The sequence below is a fragment of the Phaethon lepturus genome, unplaced genomic scaffold, assembly GCF_000687285.1.
Source record: "Phaethon lepturus isolate BGI_N335 unplaced genomic scaffold, ASM68728v1 scaffold7259, whole genome shotgun sequence".
NCBI classification, from domain to species: domain Eukaryota; kingdom Metazoa; phylum Chordata; class Aves; order Phaethontiformes; family Phaethontidae; genus Phaethon; species Phaethon lepturus.
In genome coordinates this window covers 14,489-39,364 of record NW_010562673.1, presented here as the reverse complement: position 1 = coordinate 39,364, position 24,876 = coordinate 14,489, and the positions used below count along the sequence as shown (strand labels likewise).

At 44.1% G+C, this 24,876-nt stretch overlaps 1 protein-coding gene across 1 annotated transcript; it reads left to right on the top strand.

Moving 5' to 3' along the window:
- COLEC10 (collectin sub-family member 10 (C-type lectin)) lies at window positions 1–19,014 on the top strand. The gene is made up of 6 exons (XM_010294346.1): window positions 1–441; window positions 12,137–12,208; window positions 13,677–13,748; window positions 15,753–15,806; window positions 17,038–17,133; window positions 18,623–19,014. Exons 1-6 carry the CDS (start codon window positions 294–296, stop codon window positions 19,012–19,014), a joined length of 834 nt encoding a protein of 277 aa, XP_010292648.1. The 5' UTR covers window positions 1–293.
- Window positions 19,015–24,876: the final 5,862 nt, after the last annotated feature.

Genomic DNA, 24,876 nt, shown 5'->3' with positions numbered 1-24,876 from the left:
AAGAGATATCCCCATATATTGAAGAAGTTTTCCATGGCAAAAGCAGCTAAACATCTCACAGATAGGAGATAAATTTGAATAAACAGCTGTCAGTGTTAAATAAATATCCTGGATAATGTGCAGGACAGAAATAACTACAGCATCGTCAAACTCCTTTTCTTCACTTTATTTAGCTGTTCTTGCATGTAGCTCCCAATCTTTGCACTGCTTCAGTGAGTGGAGAATTTATTTTTGAATCAGCTGCATTTGTTAAGACTGCAACAACGAAAGGCATTTCCTGAGAAGCTGCAAGGATGAGCAGCAAGAAAGAACAACAGCTAAAGAAATACGGGACCCTAGCAGTGCTTTTTATCTTCCAAGTTCAGATTTTTGGTTTTGATGTTGACAATCGACCTACAACAGATGTCTGCTCGACACACACAATTTTGCCTGGACCAAAAGGTGAGGAATATCAGGTTGCTAATGCTGAGACCAGTACTGATAAAGGCTGATTTTTAAAAATAGAGACATGGAGGGCTTGGGGCATGGGCTGGGGATGTGAATTATTGCGGACTGTACAAACATCTAGAAAGTGGAACTGTGATGGGGGAGAATGATGAAGCAAGGAGATTTGAATTTGCTTTTCTTTTGTCTCAGGAACACTGTCTCATAGTCTCATATAATTTAGACATGTCCTTTTGCATCTTTCTCATAAATCTTCTCTTACTTGTATTCATCACACAACCAGTACAACTAGCAGACATAAATTGACTGACTTTGTCTAAAAGTAAGCACCCATTGTGAACCGTTAAGGGTTCACTTTGCATCTATAGGTAGGGAGAGACGCAATATTTAAAATGACTGAACTGTCATTATTTTCCAATGCTTACTTGTAAACACAGCTCTGCTGCATTCATCAGACATGACCAGAAGCTCCCGTTGAATTAAACAGGACCTTCACTACAGATCTCAACAAGAACTAGATCAGCTCTGGCACGTGCAGCTCTTTTATCTTTAAAACACTTTGCAGATATCTGAAACCAAATTTTCTGCATTAACTTACTTTTTGTGTAATGCAACTAATGTCAATGGAATTGTCTGGAGGGTACCTCGGCTAAAAATTAGGTCCATGACGTACAAATCTGTCTTGCAGTGACAGATCTAAAATATATATCCCACACCACAGTGATTGCAGTTCGAACTATTGCTTTCTTTTTAGTAATTCATTGTATTTTTCTATAGGCTACAGACTGAGAGAAAAAAATGCAACTGATTTAAATTTTAAGCAGAAAAAAGATTATCAAGTCAAAAGCACCGCTACAGACTCATTTGTTTTTATGACGGGTTATTCAAATGCACGTTGCTTGAAGGACCATTTTTAATCAGCAAGTTAATATCTTTATGATTACAATCCAAGCTTAAACTTTTGCTGCCACAACATAAATGCAGAGAGATGTAATGATCCCCGAGGGAGCTAGTGGGAGTTTGTTTGGTTAGTATCTGAATAATGGCAGGCTGGAGAACAAAGTTTGACAGCATTGTGTTTAACAAGTCACAAGGCTAATGAGGTGGTCTGGTGGCAACACAAGATTAGCTGGGACTCCAGCTGGTTTCTGTGGTCTAGCTTGTATAGGGAGCATTTAAAGGTTAGATATTATGGTTCTTTGCAAGTGTGATACTGAGAAAGTCAGGATTTAGTCATTACCAGTCCTGCTGCCTCTTGGCTGACACCAAGACACAAGAGGAGCCAAACAGTATATTGGCAGGGTCCTCACTTCTTTTTCAAAATTAGATTACCATGCCTAAGATCTGTGATTGGTAAAAGCACTATTGAGCAAATCACCTCCAAATTACTGGCTCGCATCCACTGCGGGTCATCAGATACATTTTGCAGTCTATGTGCTATGATCCTGTAGCCTCATTTCAGTTCCTACCAGAGCTGAGCTCATCCAGGGCAGTTACAAGCAGCTCTCAATGGCACTGACTGCCGGTCAGCTAGGCAACTAAAGGCTGAGCAGGCTGGGTGTGCGAACTACCCTGTTGCTCCTCAGGCATCCCTCGTAGTCAAGGATGAAACATGCTGACCTAATATGGCAGAAGAGACTGTCCCGCTGCCAGTTTTCCTCTATCCATCTTGTGTCTACAGACCCAGAGCACACGATCCCCGGACTATGACCACACCACAGCCTCAGGCAACACTTCGCTGCTCAAACTTTAAGCCTGGCAATGGACAATTGACTTTTCTTGCTGTAAGTTTTATTTTCTGTGCTGTGTTGTGCCTCTTTGTCCACCATTCTCCTGAAAATGGTTTTGACCCACCTCGCACAAGTTTCACTCCCTCAGCCCCACCTGCTCAGCATCTTTGGCTATGGTAGAACACAGTGGTTCTCCCACAAGATGGAGGTGCTGAGCTCACACAGTACATTGTCCAGCTTTTTCTACCACCACAGGCCACATTCCCGTTGCAGCAACTTCCTCCTTCCACATGAACATGGGAGTGTCTAATGGGACAGAGCACCAGAAGTGCAAGGAATTAGAAGGCACTCAGTAGCTGTAAGACTTTCTGTAAGATCTAGCCCTCTAGGCTAGATCCTGTCTGTGGGCTACAAGTGGGATGGTCCCTGGTGCTATACAGCAGCAATACCGCTGTTCCCATCACACAGCACAAAGGAGAGCAGGAAGCTGAGGGATACATGAGGTTGTCTGGAGAGCCTTAGAACTTACAACCCTTTATTTCTTGCACTATTGGAGATTGCCTTACTCACTTCATCATCTAGGCATTCACAGTTGCTACAGGAGCAAGCACCCGACCTCTCTGCATGCTCACTCTGGAAATCGCCTGTTCTAAAAGGGTCATTAGTGTAGAGAAAATTGGTCACTTCTTGTACAAGCCACATGTAACTTTTCCAAGTTAGTTTGTACAAGCCAAATTCTTCCCCTTCAGAAATATACTCTTTGTTATGCTCATACCTGAGAAGTCACAAGAGAAGTATGATATGAGTGATGGGATGAAAAGAAAGGGTAATTCCAGGCTGATTATCAGGAAAGCCTTCAAACCAGTTGTGACAGTCCCATCAGCTCTCAAAAAGCATGAGGCAAAACCAGAGGCCTTTGTGTATAACACAAAGAGCTCGAAAACACTCTGGAAGGATGCAGTCTCCCAGGAACAGAGGAATGCAGTAAACGCCCTGTAAGCCTTTTGCGCTTTCTGTTGCAGTGACAGAAGTCAGTCTGAATTAAACTGCTCAGCATTAGAAACGAAGAGGAGTTTAAGTCTGACCTCTGGTGGTTGCAATCCCCTCCATCTATCTACTGCTTTTCCACTGCTGGTGCAAGCAAATGAAAGTTGAAGCCTGCTTGTAAAGAATTATGCAAAGAAATTTACTCAGTAGGCACTCCAGTGAAAGGAACAAAAAGAATAAGATAAAAGCAAAAGCTGGCGCTCCTGTCCTGGTTTCCTCTTCCTGGCAATGTTCAGGTCTCTTCTCAAAAAGGGGATGCTTTTTTATGAACATAGTCCTAGTGCAATGGCTGTCTTGTTCTGCCTTCTTGAAAAAGCAAGTACACCTTCTTGAAGTACACAGCAAGCTGGCTTATGTAGCAGTTGAAAATAGAAATGTGGGAGGCATTTCTAGGACCCTTACTGAAATATCCTGGGAAACCAAAAATGAAAAAAAAACCTTTGCTTTGGATCGAAACAGATTTTCAGTATTTGTAACTAGTGATTTTTGGTGTTTGACCTGAGATGTTTAGGAACAACTTGGTCTTGTGCTTTGGCACAGGAGCTCTGAAAACTGACGTTAGGTAACGCTTATCCACAGCTGAGTAACTAGGGCCATAAAAGCCAAGTCCTGTACTCCATCGACTTCTTGGGTCCAAACAGAACCAGATCAAGCATAAACAAAGCAACGAATTTCCCAGGGCAGCCAAGTGCTTGGCCTAGCAAAATTAGTCACGGCCCTGGCGCTTACTTCCCACCCTTCCAAGCCTGGAAGCAGGCTGGCTGCTGCAGCAGCTGAGAGAGGAGCTGGGACCGTGGGGAGGCAGCAGCCAGCGCGGGGAGAGCAGGCGCACCACTTGTTGGTCCATGCCCTGGGCTCGCCCTTCTGCCCCATCTTCTAGCCTGCTCTCTCCTGGGGACCGCAAAGTTTTGTTTAACCTGCAAAGGAAGTTCCAAGTGGGCTGTTGACATAGGTGAGATGGGATCTGACCTGGTCTGAGTAAATCAATAAGCAACAACATGAGGGCAGAAATAAGCAGAGGGCCCAAAACTTTTGACTCCTAAATTCCCATTAAAAGCTTGAGCAAGGGGAGAAGCTGACTTCGTACGGATCCCTGGGAGCTCAGTGCTTCAGAAGACTGGCTCTAGGTCTTGCTATCTGTCCCAGGTCCCAGCTCATTTCTCTTGAAATCCAGACACAGGAACTTCAAAGGTCTGAGTCAGATCCAGGTTGAGAAACTGGAATAAGATGAAATCTGAAGAATACCGGGAGTTTCCCATACCAATTTAGATGTAAAGTGTTTCCTTATCATAATTTCTGACAAATGATGCTTACAAACTCTATGACATTGGCTGGTGCCTCAAAATAGCATTTACTGTGGTCTCCAGTATAGCTGTCCGTCTCTCAGCTTTAATTTCACTTATGCAATTGTACTCCTGGAAAATCTCAAACTCTGTCAGAAACCAGATATGCTGTTATCCACGTTTCCTTACAAAAATATAAAATGCCTTACCACATCCTATAGCCTGTTCAAACCTATAACTAAACTTCCCTCATAGTGCCTCACATTTGATCCGAAAAACCCTTTAATTTCAACACATAATTCTATTTTTCATGTCTTTTAGACTTTCTCATTTTAGCTTATGTTTGTTAGGTTTCTGAAGTTTATCAGCCTGAGCTACAAAGCAGGTATGTGGGGACTTACTTAAATACATAAATTCAAAAGAGATTGAATCTGTATTTCTTACCAATGTCTGTCTGATTCCTCACTAAAGTCACTGTAATCCACGGGTCTCTGAGATCATGTCAGAATGGCATGGGAATAGATTGGGAAAATTAAATTGGGAAAACCAAGTGAAAAGAGAATCAGGAATAATTTAAATTAATTCAGTGTTGTTAAAGAAATAGTGTATGTCCCAGTCATGCACAAGTGGCCACACTTCTAAATAATACAGGTCAGCAGAGCTTCACTGAGCCTACTGAAGGCTTGGGTCTGGCTCATGCAATGCAATAGGAGAAGAGGGTATTTCTGCTGAAGCCAATGGACGTTCATAAGAGGAAAGTGGAAAAGCGAGCAGAGAATCCAGTTTATCCTTGAAGATTCTTTCCATTTCACCAGGGAAGGTGACTGGGCCCCTTTTGTCTAATTTGGACCTGGGTGAAAAAAGACGACGTGTCCAAGAACTTATGAGCAAAATGCTTCATTTCTGATGGTGGAATCTGTGGAGCCCTGGCATGTTCCTGCAGGGCACCTGGCAGAGTGGCTATGGGTGCCGTTGCACACTACAGCTGCACTTGTCAGGTTTTTTGCCAAAAGGGGAAGCCCAACATCTTCTTCATCTCCCACTCTGACCATGTGGTCCTTCCCTCACCTTGTGCTGGCTCAGCTGTTTACTCATCAGACTTTCCACTGAGCTGATTCAGCTCACTTACTAAAAATGGGTATTTGCCTTATTGATATTCCTCTGCTTAGGGAGTTGAAATTCAACACAGGGTCAGAAGAGTGGCCAACATGAGGCAGAAAGGAGGGAGGCATGCAGGTCAGTGCTGGGGGCTGAAGGCGGGGAGGACAGGGAACAGGACATCATGTCAGATAGGCAGAAGTCAAGAAATCCTGTCCTCACTAGCCATGTATAGCTTGAAAGCGAGAATCCCCACTGCTACGGGAAATTTGCTAAGGAACTAAAAAACACTGAAAGTGAAATTAGAGGAAATCTTGAGGCTTTCGTAGCTATGATGTGCTCGTACACTGGAAAGCCAAACTAGGCTGTATTTGCTTATTTCTTGGAGTCTGTGACTCCCTCTGGTGACAAAACCTCTCAATAGAGATTGTGCATGAGCAAGTGCTGCAAAGGTTCCCCGCGCTCAGGGTCCCTCAGTGTCCGTAGGCTGCAGAGCTAATCCTGTGGCTCTCTGCAAGGCTCTTCCAGGAGCGCAAGGCATTCAGTTGCTCCTGGAGGAGTCTCAAAGCTTCAGAATTATGCACGTGTTCTTACCCCTTTAATTTAACACCCAGGACAGGCAGAATCGCCTGTACTGTTCACACCCTGTCTGTGGAGGTGGGAGGGTCCCTATGCCAACTCAGGTGGAACTATGAGCACGAAACACGGAGCTCAGCATGTGTCATGCATGATCAGAAGATAAAACCACATTAAGAGATTACATATGAAAGCCTTTGTGGTGGGACATTACCTATGCCCAGGAATGTTAAATGCATCCAAGGCAAGCAGTGCAAAGCATCCAGCCATGTGCATACTAATCAAGATTAACCATCCTTCCTCCCCTCACAGCAAATCAGTTGTGCCCCCAGGGCTTCTCCAGGACTTTTTGGCTGGTGGTGGGCTTTTCTCGGTTCAGAGTATCTGATGTGGGAGGACAACTGTACTGGAGCTCAGCATAAGTGGTGTTTCTATCATTTGAAAGGGTAGGAGGAGTGTGGAGGAAGGTATACCTGCAAAAGAGAGGTTGACAGAGCATTAACATTTCTGTAGTATTTTTGGCCAGGAGACAGGAACTGGAGCTGACCTGAGGCCATGACTTGCCAGCACACCTGGCGAAGTGTCTTAGTAAAATCCTGCGTGGACCTGGGGAGTCTCTCAGCAGAGGTCTGAGTGCAAAGGCTACCTGCTCACAGGGAAACATGCCCAAGCCCAGCTAGGAGTCTCCTCCCGGCTTTAGCCGTTAGGCAGCCTGCAGACGTGCTCTCACCCTGATGCTGGGTTGCCTCTATAGGTAAGAGTGGGCTCTGTAATGCCCAGAGATTACACCCTGATTCTCCAAGAACCAGGGTCAGCCCTTGATCACAAGAGTTGGAGAGTCACTAAACATATGTGAACAATTTAACCTGAAAACTTCATCCATTTGTGAATACAAACCAGAAAAATTGCCTACAAAAGATTCAGCAGGGAAATCTAAGTCATTTGAAGGTCAGTAAATTCTTACTGATTAAATTCTTACTGGTTAAATTCTTACCAAATGTAACCTTTCAACATTGTGTTATTTAAGTGAAATTCCTAAAAATGCAGAGCCCCTTTCAACTGCCTAAAAATTCTGCTGATTATTAGACCTTCAGCATTTTCCTGACTTGTTTATAGAAGGAAGGACTGGGGTTCCCTCTCAATTACAATTAAAATTTTCTAAGGGCTACAAAAGTCATTTACTGCTTATGGCTTCTGCTTTCCTTCTGTCTTGCACAGTCCCAAGCTGGAAGAATCTAGTAATTTATTGTTCCATGTGTTTACTTTAACAGTCTGGTTTTTTAAATCTGTGACACAAAAGAAGTGAATCAGCTTGAGGGAATACTAACAAGGTTGAGAAATGGCTTTGCTTCAGCTACTGTCTCAAGTGTTTCACCCATGCTTCAAATGCCAGTGCAGTGCATTATCTGACGTCCTTGCAACCACAGTTTTAAGGTGACAATCTGCTAATTAGGACAAAACGTAACCTGACGCTCCCCCAAGTGTAAAGCAGTTCAAAGGAGAGGTTAACCTCTAGGTACAGACTACAAGCATATGAGGTCAGGGATCAGAGCGGGGGAAGCTCTGTAAGAAAACTCATGTTGCACAAAGCACAGTAGTACAAAATTCAAAAACCCCAGTCCAGAGTACTGCCAGGATTTAGATTCAGTTTTCTGGCAGATTGAAAAAAAGTGGCTAATACAGTGGGATGGCCTGTCCACATGAAGTCCCACAGGAAAGGGAAAAATGGTCATTATAAATTAGAAACAAAGCCAACTCAATCCCTGCCCAAAACAGTCAACCAACCTCCCATAATCCTTCCTACCTCGTTGCAAATCATAGCGGGACCACAAGGGGGGAGCATAACCCAAGAGTTCACGTTTCTTGCCAAAATTTGAGATAGCTGCACACAACACCTAAAGGAGGACGCAATGCATTTGTAATTATAACATCATATTATCAAACACTGGGCTTAATCCAGTCTTAAGTTAACAATGAGATGGTACCACTAATTAATACTCTTTGCTTCTACCCTTGCTTTGTAATGGCCTACCCGTTCTCAGCTGCAATACGGGGAGAAAAGCAGGATTTCCCTCCCTTACAGATAGGCAAATTATTATCCTTCCCATTTTCCTAGGTAGGGAAACTAAGGCAGACTGTGGGAGGCTGCTTTCCACCAAGATGAAACAGGTGGTAGATCTTACTTCCCTCTCCCTTAGGCTTTTACAGGGCTTGAGCAAAAATTGGGCCTACATGAGATGTTAGCAATAAAAGTGGAGACGCTCCCTAATCTCTCAAAATCTTCAGAACAAACTTTCCCACAACTTTTACCCCTTTCATCTGTCGTCTCTCAGTCTGATGGACCATACAGGCCAACCTAGCTTCATCTCCAGCAGCCCTGTGTGTGATAAATTTGCTCCAAGGTCTCTCAGAAAAAAATCATTGCAGTTTTTAGTGGCTTAAAATGTTGAAACTGAGATTAGAAGAAAACACCTTCAGAAAACAATCACAGCTTCTCCACTGGTGTCGTGGTTTAGCCCCAGCTGGCAACCAAGCACCACGCAGCCACTCGCTCACTCCCCCACGGTGGGACGGGGGAGAGAATTGGAAGAGTAAAAATGAGGAAATTCATGGTTTGAGATAAAAAGTTTAATAAGTAAAGCAAAAGCCACGCACACAAGCAAAGCAAAACAAGGAATTCAGTCCCCACTCCCCATGGGCACGCAGGTGCTCAGTCATCTCCAGGGAAGCAGGGCTCCATCACGCGTCATAGTTTCTTGGGAAGACAGACACCATAACTCCAAACGTCCCTCCACTCCTTCCTTCTTCTTCGTCCCAACTTTATATGCCGAGCATGACGTTGTATGGCATGGAATATCCCTTTGGTCAGTTGAGGTCAGCTGTCCTGGCTGTGCCCCCTCCCAGCTTCCCGTCCCCCCCCAGCCTTCTTGCTGGCAGCCCAGCACGAGAAGCTGGACTATCCTTGACCACTTAGCAACAACTCAAAACATCAGCACCTTATCAACATTTTCTCATCCCAAATGCAAAACATATCCTCATGCTAGCTTCTGTGAAGAAAATTAACTCTAGCCCAGCTGAAACCAGGGCAACTGGTATATTGACTTTCTTTCCTGGACTCTAGATTAACCGCCTAAACAGTGTTTCTTACCCCCCAAAAGAAAGAAAAAAAAAGCATCTTTTTCACACAGAGGTCTTCCTTCTGCAGAAAACAAGTCTTTCTAGAGCCTTTAACCTAATGGAGCAGTCTGCAAGCCACAGGGCATGTAACTAGTTGGCCTGAGAGAGGTAATGTGGACTGCCAGGGTGAAGGGTGATCTCCTGGTTTGCAGCAGGAATCTGGTTTGCTCTCCTGTGTGACACAGGTCAAAGAAACTTCCTCAGCAGTTTCTACACCAGACTCGGAGTTACAGCGTATCTTACACAAAGGAATTCATTGCATGGGGAAAGGTTAGATGTGAAACATTTCTTCACACATTTCTTCCCCCCATATGGGTTTGCACACTGTGATCAGATCCGCTCTTAACCTTCTCCTGGAATTTCATTTCACAAGCCCTTTGTCAGCCTCTGGGAATCTCTTCTGAATTTCTGAACTACTGAGAAGTGACTTTTACCGTTTTCTCAAGGGTTTCATAGATGGGTTTGGAAAGTTTGGTTTCTTGGTTTCTCGATTTTAAGTGTTGTTAGCACTGAGGTCAACAGCAAAATTAAACTGTACATTCTCTGGCTCTGCTGTCTGATGATCTCTAGACAGGAACTCCATACAAGCAGGCATCCTGCCATCAGCTCCAGGCTCAGACTCACAGCTTCAACTGGATATTTAAGGAGCTTGGCTTTTGCAAATATATAATGACTTTTCCAGTATTTTTTAAGAACCAGTGAAAATAAAGATGTTTAAAATTTCTATTGCTGGCTGTTTATAACCTTTTCCCTTCCTACTTTGTCCTGTAGCGGCTGGTATTAAAAACAAAGCACCTGAGTGAGCCAGCACACACACCCCATCACGTTTCCTCCTTGATCCTCCCTCCAGCAAATGTTTCTTCCCCTTAACGCAGACAGAAGTTCAGCCCTTTATCTTCCTCAGCTTGGACCATTGACCACCACCCCCAAAGGGCACGCTGACTGACGGGGTGGGTGCCCTCCACAAGAGAGTCCCAACACTGGAGGTTTTTTTGGCATACAGGGATGGACTCAGCCGAGTCCATGTAACTGAATGGAAAGGAGCCAAACAGCTAATACATTTTATATGCTGCAATTAATCTGCACCACTTCTCATCTCTCATCACCCCACAGAACAGCCCATGATATGCTGCCTATGGCTACAGAAGTAGGAGAACGTAAATCAGAAATGAGTGGGCAGTATTTTTCAGAAAATGAGAATATGATCCAATGAAACAATCAGTCTCAAAGCAACCATGGGAAGGTACTTTCTCCCTCAGCATGTAATTAAATCATTGACCTCTTTGCCACAGGGTATTACAGGGGCCAAAAAAATAAATGGGTTGAAAAGGCACAGGACTAATCTGTGCAGGGAAGAATCACTAGTGGCTGTTCATGAGTGGTCTGGAGGCAGCGCTTGGCTCAGGCAAGCCCTTTAAACCACTGCTCATGGGAGGCTGGAAGTGGCTGCCCAGGTCACAGTCAGCACACCCAGTTCCCAGTCAGCACACCCAGTTCCCTGAGCACCTTCTGCCGGGGCTGGAGGCACCATCCTCAGTGAGACAGGTTATTGGTCTTGTCACATAATGCTCTTCTGTCCTCACTTCTCTTTTGCTGACATCCAGACAGACTTCTCTCCCTTGGCTCTCCGTATGCTGAACTGCAGCCTCTCCTCCTGCTCCGGGCTGCAGGCACAGGCACGACTGGCTGCCACTCAAACGTGAGATCCTGGCTTGGCCAAGAGACCGTGGCACTGCTTCCCACCGCGCAGCAAGGCTCATTGCAGACAAGGGTAGGGAGCAGGGGGAGAGGCTTTGGAAAGCTGCCTGTATTCAGTGCCGGTCATTTGGTGCAGGGGGGTGCAGGGGTCGGCGTCCCCCCGGCTAGCATTTGTCTGAAAAAAAAAAAGAGGAATGATGTTCTTGGGATTTGGCTCAAAACTAAGAATTAGAAGACAAGAAAATCAACTGTAGTTGTGCCTCAAAATCCCTGCATAACATCAAGTGAAACTGAATGCTACCTAAGGAAGGAGATAATATTTCTTTCCTACTAATTGCTATCTTGTTCTTTCACACTGTAAGCTGCTCAGTGACTGTCTCTTAATAGTAAGAGTAGTTAAGCAGTACTATACAGGAACCTGTATAATAGGGTCTTGATCTCATCTGGAGAACTCTCTGCACCACTGTAATAAATGCAATGATTTTACCTCTTACATACTCTGTGTATGACATGTTCAAAATAAAGCATTGGAGTAATTGTAAAACACATTTGTTATATCAACATATAAATGTCACCTGTAAAAAACTGAAGGCAAGACTCCTGCTGTACTAAGTGCTACGGTCTATGTTAAGATCTATTTCAACATATTTACATTCCTCTCATTCCAAAAGCATCTGCATACTTTGAACACAGAGTCAGTACGAACAGAGTCACTAGGAACAATTAATAAATTCCTATTGTCTCTCCTGGCAGTTCTCCTGCGTGTGTACAGGTTTCCCAACAGAGAAAGACTGGATTGTTTATTTGCTTTATGGCCATCAGGGTAGGAACAGAAGTTGGTGTTATGTAATTCTTACGTTGGAACAGCCTCTCCAAAAGGTAAAATTTTTAGCTCTTCCTCATGATGGTCAGATTCACTAGATCCTCTCTGGAAATTTAACCCAAGGCTACTGTACCTCCAATGTGAAATAAAAATAAATCAGTAGAAAACAAACTGTGAACTTTACTTTCTGAGGACATGTAGTTGCACTTACTGTACGGAGAGAAATGTACCATGACGCTTTCTTTTCTGTTTTTTGGAAGGAGATGAAGGTGAAAAAGGAGATAGAGGAGAAGTGGGCAAACAAGGGAAGGTTGGCCCAAGAGGACCAAAAGGTATTTATGACAGTTTGTTGGCCATTACTGGTATGTGAATATCATTACACACAACTGTACTGGTGCATACGATCGGTGATGTTTAATGCTTTTCATTCCTGTTGCACCAGTGGATTTCACAATTCTGTCAAACATTAATCAGTGAACCTAACAATACTCAGAGAGCTTGATGCAATGCCTACCGATATGTAAGACAGCTATGTATAGCAATAAATTTAAACAGTCGTGTAATAAACCAGTACATTTACTGCTGCTCTCCCAGTAGATCCAGAAGACCCAGATCATATGTATAATCAGAAAGATTACTGTTCTTTTAATGAAATGATCCTTTAGTTGAAACTGAATTTTGAGTTACTTCTAGTGATCAGGACATTCAGCAAAATTTGGTCTCAGTTGTCCCTACTTTGCAGAAAAGCAAACTGAGGCATACACTGAGAAACAAAGTTCCTCTGCTCAAACGGCACCTGAGCTGAGAACAAGGAGTCACAGATGTTTCAGGACTTGGCCCTATTAAACATATCCCATAACCACACAGAGTGGGAGCTGGGCAGAGCATTTGGAAGCACCAGATGTGATGGGCTCAGCCTTGTTTACAGACATTAACTCAAAAGCTTAATTTATCATTAGAGGTTAATGGTAATGCATATCCATGGTTTTTCTTCCTTGACGGTGGTTTAAGACTAATCAGGAAAGTTTTGACTTTTATAGAAACTTTAAAATCACCCTGTTGTTACTGTTATAATAGAAAACCTTTTCCATTTTTAAATGCATTCATATGACTTTGCTTTTTACCTTAAAAAGATCAAGTAAGATACAAGGGAATCTAGTAACCAACCATTTACGAAGCATCTTAGTGATGTTAAATCCAGTGTGCAAACTAAGAGTCTCTAAATTGGGCTGTCATCTTTAGCCAGCTATTTTAGAACTTAAACTATTAATCAATTAAAAAGGCATCTGTTATTTTGGTGCTATGAGGACTGGGAAAGCATATACAGCAAAACTAGTAGCTCCCTATTTGCAGTCCTGCTTTGAGAAGGATTCCCTGCAAAGCCGCAAGGACTTTACCTCAAGGAAGATGGAAAGGCTTTTGTTTGGAGTAGAGAAAAAAAAAAACAACCCCCAAATAAAACCTGTTGTCGGCCTAATTTGGCTGTGAAGTAATATCATATTTGAATAGTCACTAGCAGTTTTAGTTTGTATTTTCTGTAAGAAAACAGGACGTTTCTGGACATTTGAACCGGCAGTTTTACTAAGGTGCCTTGCAATGCCCTACGGTTGTAGCCTACAGCAGCAGAGTTCTGTGCTGTCCTCCTCCAACTATGCTCAGGGCTCCACTCATTTCAAATTTGCCACACGCACGGACTGGCCACACTCAGGAAAAATAGCAGCAGCAGAGACCTAACTAATGCCTTGGGAAAGAAATGATAGAAAACATCCATACTCTTTTCCTCCTTATTTCTTCTCTTAGGAAACAAAGGACCTGTGGGGGATGCTGGTGACCAGGGAATGCTTGGGAAAATTGGTCCAATTGGTGGAAAGGGTAAGCTCTGGTCTGGGATTTTCTTGTTTTTTTCCCTCAAGGTAAATATGTGTTTTGTGACAGATCCAGGTATGGAGTAATATCAAATAACAGCTGTGACCAATGCTCTCCAAGTGAAGTTATGCATAAAGACTGGTGACAAGAGCTACCTGAATCACTTATGTTTTATTTCCCATGTGCAATATATCAGATTTACTTGGCTAAAATAATTTGCTTTATCAGTTAAGAAATCAATTCTCTTCGATGTTAAAAGAGGAAGGGAGAAATCTGTCCCTCATTAAGTAAATCCTCTGAGAGCTCTGAAAGAGAAAGCCAGATTTGTGCCTCTGCTTTGGACGCTGAAGGCCTAAATCTATATTCTGCTCCTGCTCAGGATGCCACATCTTGTCACCTGCACTGCTGTGGCAGATGTGAGGAAGCGATGCACAGGGTAGCTCGGTAAGGAAACGGTTTTAGGAGTTTTAAGAAAACACTCACATACCCAGGGACAACTGCTCCTTGCAAATCAAGGTAGACTCCAAGTCTGCCTGGACAATAATTTCATGAAATTATGCTCTAGTTGCCTGAGAAGAGGCTCAGACATTCCTTTCTGGTATTCCTAAAGAGCTACTTAAGAAGGAATATAACTTCTGCCACAAGGAGACCTGCCTTGAAAGCTGAGCTGGGACTCCACCATCCCCAGGGGAAGTCTGTGGTCTCTAACCAGCGCATCAGCGCAGGCATGCAGGTGAATGGGTAGAGCAATCTCTCCAGGGATCTTCTGAAGCCAATGTTTTTTCATAAACCTTTGATGGCCACTAGCCAGCCTCAGTATCAGAGAAGAACAAAAGAATTTGTCCCAAGGGACTAATTTTCAGAAGTATCTAGACACAGATAGCTATCTCCTAAGATGTCTTCAATCACCAAAGGAGACTAGAATTTAAGAAACCCACAAATTGCTTCTCTTTATCTCTAAGTAAACCAATGCTCTGAACCTTTAAATCAAGCTGTCCCTCACCCTGAATGTACAATTTATTGTCCCCTTCTAGTTTTTCTCATTTTCTTTCTTTATTTGCAGAAGCAAAGGTCACTAAGTCACTGTTTAAATCTGCCATTAAACATTCAAGTTCTTAATGAAGCAACCCTGAACTTTCAGCTTATAAGTGTGCAGTGTCAAGCAAGGCTAATTAAAATGACAGCCAGCTCCTAATTTCTTTAAGAAAACACAACCACATATTGGAAAACGCACATCAAAACATGGCCATCAACAAGGTGGAGCAAGCTTAGTATTTTTTGACCTCTGAAGGTTTTAATTCATAAAAGAAGAGCTGACATGAACTTCAGATGCAGTCCAGCTGTTCCTGATCCAAAGTACAGCTAAGATTTTTTAAAAAGCTCATCACCTCCACTTACATAGTAGCATAGCATTTGGAGAAGTATTTCTATCATTTTTATGATTTACAGAAGAAGAGGAAAGCAGTTGGATGAAAATAAATCACATTTCCATGAACTATATCTGAAATGACACATTGCTCCTTGCTGACCTCATTTCGTGCAGGTGCTAACTGCTGCCCGCACACGTCATCTGTTGCGCACCTGAATTCAGTGGCTTATGCACATGAGCCTCGTCTGGTGCCTCATCCTGACATGGAGCTACTGAACCCAGGGAAGGGCTCTGTCCTGCAAGGCAACGAGAAAACCCAAGTCTCACCTCTCGCAGATTTCTTGAGTGCTTTCAGCCTTTCAGTATCGTAGTGCAGTTTGTATTTAAAGTAAGTGGTACCAGGAACCAGCAGCACACAAGATGCCTGTGTTATCAGTGAGTTAGCTATTAAAGGGTTCTCCTTATTTCCATACACCAGAATTAAGCACGGTTTGTTTGACTTGGCACATCTACCAGTACAGTACATCAGGGCTTCCTATCAGAAGCACACCATTAATATATTATGAAACATTTTTTTCAAATATGCTCCCCTGACATGTGCACTGTCTGAGATCTGAGAATATATTTTCCTCTTTATTCAGGTGACAAAGGAGCCAAAGGCTTATCAGGGATGTCTGGAAAAAAGGGGAAAGCAGGTATGCTATGCACCTTTCTCTGCCGAATGCCTTTGATTTCAGGGTTGGTTTGTCTGAAGTTTCACAAAATTTTGAGGACCATGGACAAACTTGAGAACAGGTGAAATGAACAGGAAGAGACTGAAAAAGCTTCGTTTAGCAAAACGAAGGCTGGATATGGCCAACATACCCAAAATATGGAGAAGTTACCTAAATTAATGGGCAATGTTTGATATCATAAAAACTAACACAGGCCAGGAGTATATTTATACGAGAAAGTAGGAGAAGGTTTCTGAATACAAAAGGAATTAAGTCCTTTGAGAGTTTCCTAACAGGAGCATGAGGACAAAAAACATAAGCGAGTTTAGATAGAGCATAATCTGTTGTCAAATGAATGCAATGCAGCTACTTACAGGAGAATAATTTGGATCTGATGACCCTGAAGGTTCTTCTCAGTCCTAATAACCTTGAATGTTTTCCCACCTTGAATGTACAGCTGTGTTTATTTTTAGGAGATTTCATATGTAATGCCAGTTTGGTTCTTAATGGGAAACCATCGGCAACGAATTTGCTTCCCGAGAATAACAGAGGAACAAAGAAAAATTTTCATCAAGCCAAATTTCAGTTTACCAACAAAAATATAACTGAGTCTTCAGTGCTTGAAAGCTGTTGATTATTTGAGTTGGCATAAACTATTTCTGCTGTATCACAGCTGCATGCAGCCGTTCACTAACATGGTCTTTTTGCCAAAGTTTTGCCAATCCCACCTCTATGCACATTCACAAAACTCCTTCACAGAGAAAGCAGCAGTTCCCCATTTCATGGATGCTGTTATTTCTGTTAGAAGACCTGGGAACCAGTGCTGTCTGTGGATATAAAGGTAGACTTCTTGGCATTCAAATGTAACGCTGTAGTGATCACCGTGACAAACCACATCTCTGCAGCTAGATGGAATCAATGGGACAGAGGATGTGCAAATCCTACAGTGATACGAGTGGAAAGAAGATGGCAAACTCTTCCATCCATGTTTTTAAAAGCAGAGATTTTCAAGACAGTTAGCAAGTGTGCAGAGTGCCAAAATATTAAGTGCTTTTTCCAACAGAAGTATGGCCAGCAGGGCAGGTTGAGAATGGCTCTCCACAAGTGGAGGCCAAGTCTTCAGAAAGTTTGGAAGAGGGCTACAAATGACCCGCCACGCACACACACAAATGCTTCTGAACAGATAAATCCTCTATCCTTTGTATTGCATCAGGCACGGTCTGTGACTGTGGAAGATACCGCAGAGTTGTTGGACAACTGAATATCAATGTTGCTCGGCTTAACACGTCCATCAAGTTTGTAAAGAACGGTAAGGATCATTATGTATCTGATGTGATCTATTTGGGTCCTATAACATTTATCATTGCTGTTCTTCTACCTTTGCTGCTCTATGGCAGCATTCATAGATAACCCAGAAAGAAAGTCCCACGGTGTGAGGCACTCCAAAAACACACAGAAAAGAGAGTCTTGCACCTGTAAGGATATAAGCAGCAGATGACTAGAAGCAAAAACAATACAAAAATGATCAACAGCACAACAGAAAGAATCATGAAAAGCACAAGGCACAGCTTGCTAACCGCCTCTGGGCTGTCAGTCTACTCAGGCTCCATGGCCACTCAGGCAATGAAAGGAAAAAGTTTGTGCCAATCTGCTCCAGAAAGGCAGGAGGAGCAATAGGAACCTCTTGATCTTTCTGCTGCACAGGAAGGCTGCAGACACGGTACTCCTAGTGCTCCCCTCAGTGCAAGCATCATTCTCCTGTAGCAAGGGACCAACACGTGGGCTACAAGAAGCCATGTTTGCAGGCAGTGCTGTCAGGTGGACAGTGCGAACTGCCCCCACTGAAAAGAAGGAAGCACATTCCTGGCACAGCAGAGATTTTGAGAAAAGTCCACCACTGCTTCTAGGACTAGGTCTGTATCAGTAAATTAAATGTGTTTGAGACTGTTCTCTGGCAATGTGGGCAACCGGCACAGAACAGCCTTTATCTATATTATTAAATCCTACAAAACTGAATGCCATATTATCAGGAGTGTCCCGCTACTAACTGCTAAACTGCGCCTGGGGTAACTCCTGAATTGTTCTGGAGAGTGTTAGTTGCCTCAGGCCAAAGACCTGCTCAGAACCATTCCAGTAATCCGTCAGCAGGGACAATCAACTTCCAGCTACCCAGGCATGCTCCTCGGCACTGCTTAGTTCACTAGGATATACGCTGGTTAAGAAGTTTGCCTTTTAAAGCTGCTGAGCAGCCACAGTTTTCTTCCTAGTCCATGGCACTTGGCCAGCAGCACATTGCCAGTTGCTACAGCAGCTCTGAATATCAGGCTGTATTTAAAATGTCTTATTTTCACAGTCACGTTGACTCTCCTCTACATGGGAAGGGCCTGAAAAGCTGTCTATACCCCTGTATTTCTACCTCAGTGCACTTTTTCACAAGCTGTATTCAAAAATATGCAAAGCGACAGGGGTGATCCAGAGTTAGACATTGCTCTTTGTCCATTTAGCATGCCTTAATCTGATTAGTACTAGAGATCCGTGAAGTAAAACTTAAATGTCACAGGAGACACATGCCAATCAGAACGGAATAGTTCGTGTCCTAGTGTGTGCAAGGTGCTTGTCACTCCCATTAGTAGCATCAGTGTCTGATCACATCCACACCGTTCATTACAAATTCAGTGGTGGGAATACTTTTTTTCTATTAATTCGAATATAAAAATCATCTCATTGTTATATTGGAACAGAAGCACCTTCAATATCTGTTGAAATGCCATTGTACAATTTTTTTTCCCCCTTTATAGTTATAGCAGGCATCAGGGAGACAGACGAGAAATTCTATTACATCGTGAAAGAAGAGAAGAATTACAGAGAAGCCTTGATCCACTGCAGGGACAGAGGAGGAACACTGGCCATGCCTAAAGATGAGGTAACCAACGCCCTGATTGCTGACTACATCTCCAACAGCGGCTTCTTCCGAGCCTTCATTGGGCTGAACGACATGGAAAAAGAAGGACAGTTTGTGTATGCAGACAACAGCCCGCTGCAGAACTACAGTAACTGGAAGGAAGGGGAGCCTCACGACCCCGCTGGCCACGAGGACTGTGTGGAAATGCTCAGCACAGGAGAGTGGAACGACTCCGAGTGCCAAGTCACCATCTACTTCGTCTGTGAATTCCTCAAGAAGAGGAAATAAAAGTGCCGCAGAACGTGCCTGGCACCTGCTGTACATACAGTAATCCCTCCTTATTCATCCACGGTAGGGAGTGCAGACAACCAGGGATAGGGCTCAATCCTGCCTTCGCCTCACAGCGTTAAGTAAGAGTAACTACCGTTATGATGGCAGTGACCATGAAGTCAGCACAGGTCTGCACAGGGCATCCAGCCAGTTCTGAATTTTTCTTTCATTTCTATGTGTAATTTTGGGTGGGCATTTCCATATGTAATTTAGAGGCAAATCAGAGCACGCAGAGGTGAATATGATTTCTCTTATGCCAAAAATAGTAAACTCACTGCTATATTACTTACTGATGTGCTTCGAAAGAGTGTAATCTTTACTCATCTTTGACATGCAAAGGAAGTCCCAGTAATTACCCTGGTGAATTCGTAGTTGGAAGAACAAATTTGTAGTTTCTCTTGAAAATATCCTTCTGTTATTAGACTCATAGAGTAATTTAAGTTGGAAGAGATCTCTGGAGGTCATCCGGTTGAATCTTCCATGCAAAGCAGGGACAACTGCAAACTCAGATTAGAAGTCGCTATACCCTCCTTAATTGGGCTGTCCAATCATATTACCTGATATGTGGGGGGGACCCATTTATCTCTGCTTCCCACTCCATCATCCATCAGGCTGGTCTGAGGTGTGAGGAATTAATTTAGCAACAGTACTTCTGCATGCAAGTCAACCTGAGAATAGATGGAGTACTTCTAGCCTCTCATGTCCCCAAATATCTGTGAAAAATAGAGAAAAGTCTAGCACAAAGAGAACAGTGCAAAGGAAGCAACACCATTGCTGTAGGCTGTAAACAGGCACGTGAACTTTCAGTTGTAACAATGTGCGTGGCTCATTTAACAAGTGATTCTAGGTACGTGTTAACTCCCTAACTCAGTAGCCCGTGACATTTGATGTCTAATGCTAAAATCACCTGTGCTTTTGCGACACAGGGAGCAGCTATAGAACAGGCTTTATCCTCCAAGAATCCAAATTCAGGTGTGGTTGAGCAACCTTGTCATGCACTTCAGCGGGACTCTCCACAAATGATGAGCGGAAATGTGAAGGCTTTGCTGTCAGTGCCTGGCTACTCAGATCTCCATGTCAGTACGCCCACAATGGATCATATTTTCCTACTTTTGATGATACTGGAGGAGCATTTTTCTTCAGACACAGCAACCATTTTGCCTTCAGAAGTGAGCCTGTTCTTAGACGTAGTTCACCTTTCCTCACAGTAGAAGGCATCAGGAGAAACTCCAGAGCCCCTGCAGTGAAGGTCTACAGATTGCCTTTCACTCTTGACACTAAAAATGAAGGAATGATATCTGGAGGCTGAGGAGAATGCAAGGCACCAGTCAGAGTGCCGCAAGTGTAGCCTGTAGGTCACTCTGAGAACCAGGTGCACATAGTCTTCCTCTAGGTATATGAAGAGCTGGACAAGCCATCAGCCAGTAATGCAGAGGGTCAGCTCCAAGTCTCCCTTCTGTTGCTGTGTACAGCACTGCAATGGCAGCTAGATGTGGTGGGTTGACCTTGGCGGGATGCCAGGTGTCACCCAGCTACTCTATCACTCCCTCCTCAGCGGGACGGGGGGGAGAAATTAAGATGGAAAAAGCCATGTGGATCAAGATAAAGGTGGTTTAATAAAACAAAAGCAAAGGCCGCGCGCGGAATCAAAGTAAAACAAAAGATTTATTCCCTACTTCCCATTGGCAGGCAATGTCCAGCCACTTCCCTGGGAAACAGGGCTCCAGGATGCACAGTGGTTGCTCTGGAAGACAAATGTCGTAATAAAGAACGCCCTGGCTCCTCCTCCTTTCTCTTAGCTTTTATTGCTGAGCTGACATCGTATGATATGGAATATCCTTTTGGTCAGTTCAGATCAGCTGTCCTGGCTATGTGCCCTCTCAAGATCTTGCCCACCCCCAGCCTACTGGTGAGGGGGAATGTTGCAGAAACAGCCTTGGTGCTGCGTGAGCCAAAACACTGGTGTGTTCTCAACACCCTTCTGGCTACCAACACAAAGCACAGCACTATGAGGGCTGCTATGGGGAAAATTCACTCCATCTCAGCCAGATCCAGTACACTAGACAACAGTCGTAATTCCTCAACCTCACCCCCAACAGGAAAATCCTTCAAACCATTTAGCTAGTTGTTAGTTTGACTCCAAGCTCATCTCTCAGAAACGACCAACACAGGAGCATCCCAGGAGACCCTGTGACTCAGAAGCATTCTTGTAATCGTATCTTTGCCACTTGTTCCTCCAGAAAACCACTTGTTTCTACCAGAAGTAAATTATCTGTGCTGCTACACACCCTCCAGGGAACTATTCAGACCCGTGAATGAATGGGTGGGACCACATTTCTTTTCATTGCTCCCCTGCTATGCTATGAGAGTATTTGGGAAAACAAGTTCACCTAGCACTACATAACTCATCCTGAATTGTTCCCTTCCTGGGAATTGATATTCCCCAAAATTAAGCAGAATTACACTTTTTAGGATCTGTAGTAATAAACTCGTTAAGCTAAACACTTTGGTTTTAGAATCATTGATGGGTAATGATAAAGAATTAATGACTAACTCAAGGCAAAGTTTCTTGAGGAAAAGTAATACCTGTTAGAAGTTCAAGCCCAGGGCTGCTAACCTCTCTCACAGAACATCAGTTCTTACTAGTCATGCAGAAGCGGCATAGCAACATCCCTAATGGATAGGCACAACCACACTGATACCTTCTCCAGCCCTTTACTTCTGACCCAAAAGGTCACCAAAACATGCTTGCCAGACTGGGGGTCCAAATTCTGGAACCCTCTGGCCATACTGAAACCACTGGCTCACAAAATCCAGAGGTGTCCTTAATGCTACAGTCATCATGAACAGGCCATTTTCCTTTTCTTTAGGAGGAAACTTACAGCTGGGAGAAGGTGGAAGAGGAGGAATACTTTTCTGCAGGACCAAGCTCTGCCTGAGATTGGACCAGGCACTCTCCTTCATGTACAAAATCAGGGAATACATATCTGAATTGAAACTTTGGTCTCTTTTAGCAGATCATGAGATACAAGTTATCCTCCCCCTATGGGAAGGAATGATTGTCACAGTCTCTGGCTGCATCGCTGAGAGAAGCAAGTGAGGAACTTCTGTTGGGTTTCTGCAATGGAAAGGCTGGAACCGTCTGTTTCCTCCATCCTCCACCTCTCCTACCACACGAGCTTCATCCTTTCTTAGATAGAAGAAATAAACAAAACCAACCGTTTTACCCACTATGTATGCATGTAACATTGGGCAAGGCTATACCAGTTGGGACAAGCAGACCTGGGGTGGCTGTTCATTTTCTAACTACAGAAGAGGGACAGGAGAGGAGCACAGCACAGATGTTCAACCTAGCCAGATGTAAGTGAGATCAGGTGCTCATGTAACTCATTCCTGGGTCCCAGTTAATAAATTTTGCCAAGAAGCCTAACTCGCAGGCCAAGCCAAATAAAAAAGGCTATCCCGCACAGGAAACCTGGCAAGTAGGTCCACACAGCTCTGCACCATGCCATGCAGACACAAGCTTGAGCTTGCACTAACTCAAATATTATGGCTGTGTTTTGCAGAAAAAATATTCTTGTTATAATTAAGAATTTGGGCTATATCACTGGTTTCACTGCTAGCCAACGAAAATTCACTGTGGTGGGTAAAGTACCTTTGGTTTCTACAGGAAGTGGATGGAGCCAGGAGCACAGGAAATGGTGTCTGACTATTCAGGATTTATGGTCTGTTAGAGCTCAGCACTTAAACCATTTTACCCAGTCCCAATATTATGTTTTTCCCATGTTTTTCTTTTCATTTTTCCCAGTCTGAACCTTTCTTGTTTCAATTTATGCCTGCTGTTTCTTGTCCACCCACCTGTCACCACTGTGAAGAGCCTGGCTTTGTCTTCTCAAAGACCCCTCATAGGTCCTTGTCAGGCTGCTATGAGGTCCATCTGTTCTCCCAGATGAACAAATTGGCTTTCCTTAACTCCTCCTCACATGGCTCCCAGCTTCAACCATCTTGGGAGCTCTCAGATGAACTTGGCTCAAATTTTTCAATGCCTTTCTTGTATGAGGGGCTCAACAGGACATAATGCCTAGATGTGGTCTAACAGGTGCTGAGCAGGAGGATAATCCCTTCCCTCAAGCTCCTGGCTGGGCTCCCTATAGCTGTTAGCCTTCTTTGCTGCCAGGGCACGCTCCTGATGCAGCGTGCTGTCTGCCAGAACTCCCCAGGGCCTTCGCAGTAAGGCTGGTCAGCTCCAGCCTGTATTGGTGCAAGGATTTGGCCTTCCCAGACAAAGGGAATTTGTCCTTGCTGAATTTCATAAAGTTTGTGTTGGCCAATTCCTCCAGCCTGCCTAGGTCTCTCTGTGTGGCTTTCCTGCCCATCAGTGTATCCACTGTTCCCTCCAAGTTGGTGTCATCTGCAAATGTGATGAAAGAGGGCTTCATCACCTCCTCCAGGTAATTGATAAAGATGTTAAACTGGACAGCCCCAATATATAGACCCCTGTAGCACTCTATTAGTCCTCTCTGTGGAGTACAACCCATTAACCACTCTCCCCTGAGCCCAACCATCCAAACAGTGTTTCCTCATCTGGTTGTCCACCCACCCAGACCATAATGTCCTAATTCAGATGCAAGATTATTGTTGGAGACAGTGTCAAAAGACTTGCTGAAGTTGAGATAAATTATATCCATTGCTTTCTCCTCATCCACAAATCCAGTCATTTTACCACAGAACACAGTCAGGCTGGTCAGGCATAATACACTTACGGGTAAGAATCAGAGACCAAGGCAACAAAGGAAACTTTGTGGTTGGTGTCTACTACAGGCCGCCAAGGGGAGTCTATTGATGAAGATTTCTGAGTCCAGCTACAGAAGGTATCGCGCATCACGCTCGCAGGCTCTCGTCCTGCTGAGGGTCTTCAACCATGCTGACACCTGCTGGAAAAGTAGCGTGGCAAGCTGTAGGCAATCCAGGAAACTCCTGGAATGCATTAAGGATAACTTCTTAAGCCAGGTCATAGACAGCCCTACCAGAGGGGATGCCATACTGGATCTGTTGATCACCAACACAAGTGAGCTAATTGGTGACGTCAAGATTGGAGGCAGCCTGGGCTGCAGTGATCATGCACTGGTGGAGTTCGCAGTCCTGAGGGATATGGGGCAGGCGGAGACTAAAGTCAGGAACCTGAATTTTAGGAAAGCAAAATTCCAGCTCTTCAAGGAGTTGGTCAACAGGACCCCCTAGGAAACTGCCCTCAGGAACAAGGGAGCACAACAGAGCTGGCAGACCTTTAAGGACGCTTCCCAGAGAGTGCAAGAGCTCTTGATCCCCAGGTGTAAGAAAAGAGGTCAGGAAGGCCAGAGGCTGGCATGGCTGAGTGGGGACCTGATGGGCAAACTGAAGGGCAAGAAGGAAGAGCAGAGGCAGTGGAACCAGGGACAGGTACCCTGGGAAGAGTACAGGGACGCTGCTCAGTTGTGTAGGAATGGGGTCAGAAGGGTGAAGGTGCGGCTGGAGCTGAACTTGGCAAGGGACACAAAGAATAATAAGAAAGGCTTCTACAGGTATGTCAGCCAGAAAAGGAACGTCAAAGAAAATGTAGTCCCCTGATAAGCAAGACGGACAGATTGGTAACAACGGATGAGGAGAAGGCTGAGGTACTCAATGACTTCTTTGCCTCAGTCTTCACTGGCAGTGTCTCTTTCCACACCTCTCAAGTGCATGGACTGCAAAGACGAGGACTGGAGGAGCAAAGTCCCTCCCACTGTAAGAGAAGATCAGGTTCGAGACCACCTGAGGAACCTGAACATGCACAAGTCTATG

Excerpts from the sequence above, each read along its gene's own strand:
- COLEC10 (XM_010294346.1), top strand. The coding sequence starts at position 294 with ATGAGCAGCAAGAAAGAACAACAGCTAAAGAAATACGGGACCCTAGCA. Across the intron at positions 442-12,136 it reads AATTTTGCCTGGACCAAAAG|GAGATGAAGGTGAAAAAGGA; the intron begins GTGAGGAATATC and ends GTTTTTTGGAAG. Across the intron at positions 15,807-17,037 it reads TGGAAAAAAGGGGAAAGCAG|GCACGGTCTGTGACTGTGGA; the intron begins GTATGCTATGCA and ends GTATTGCATCAG.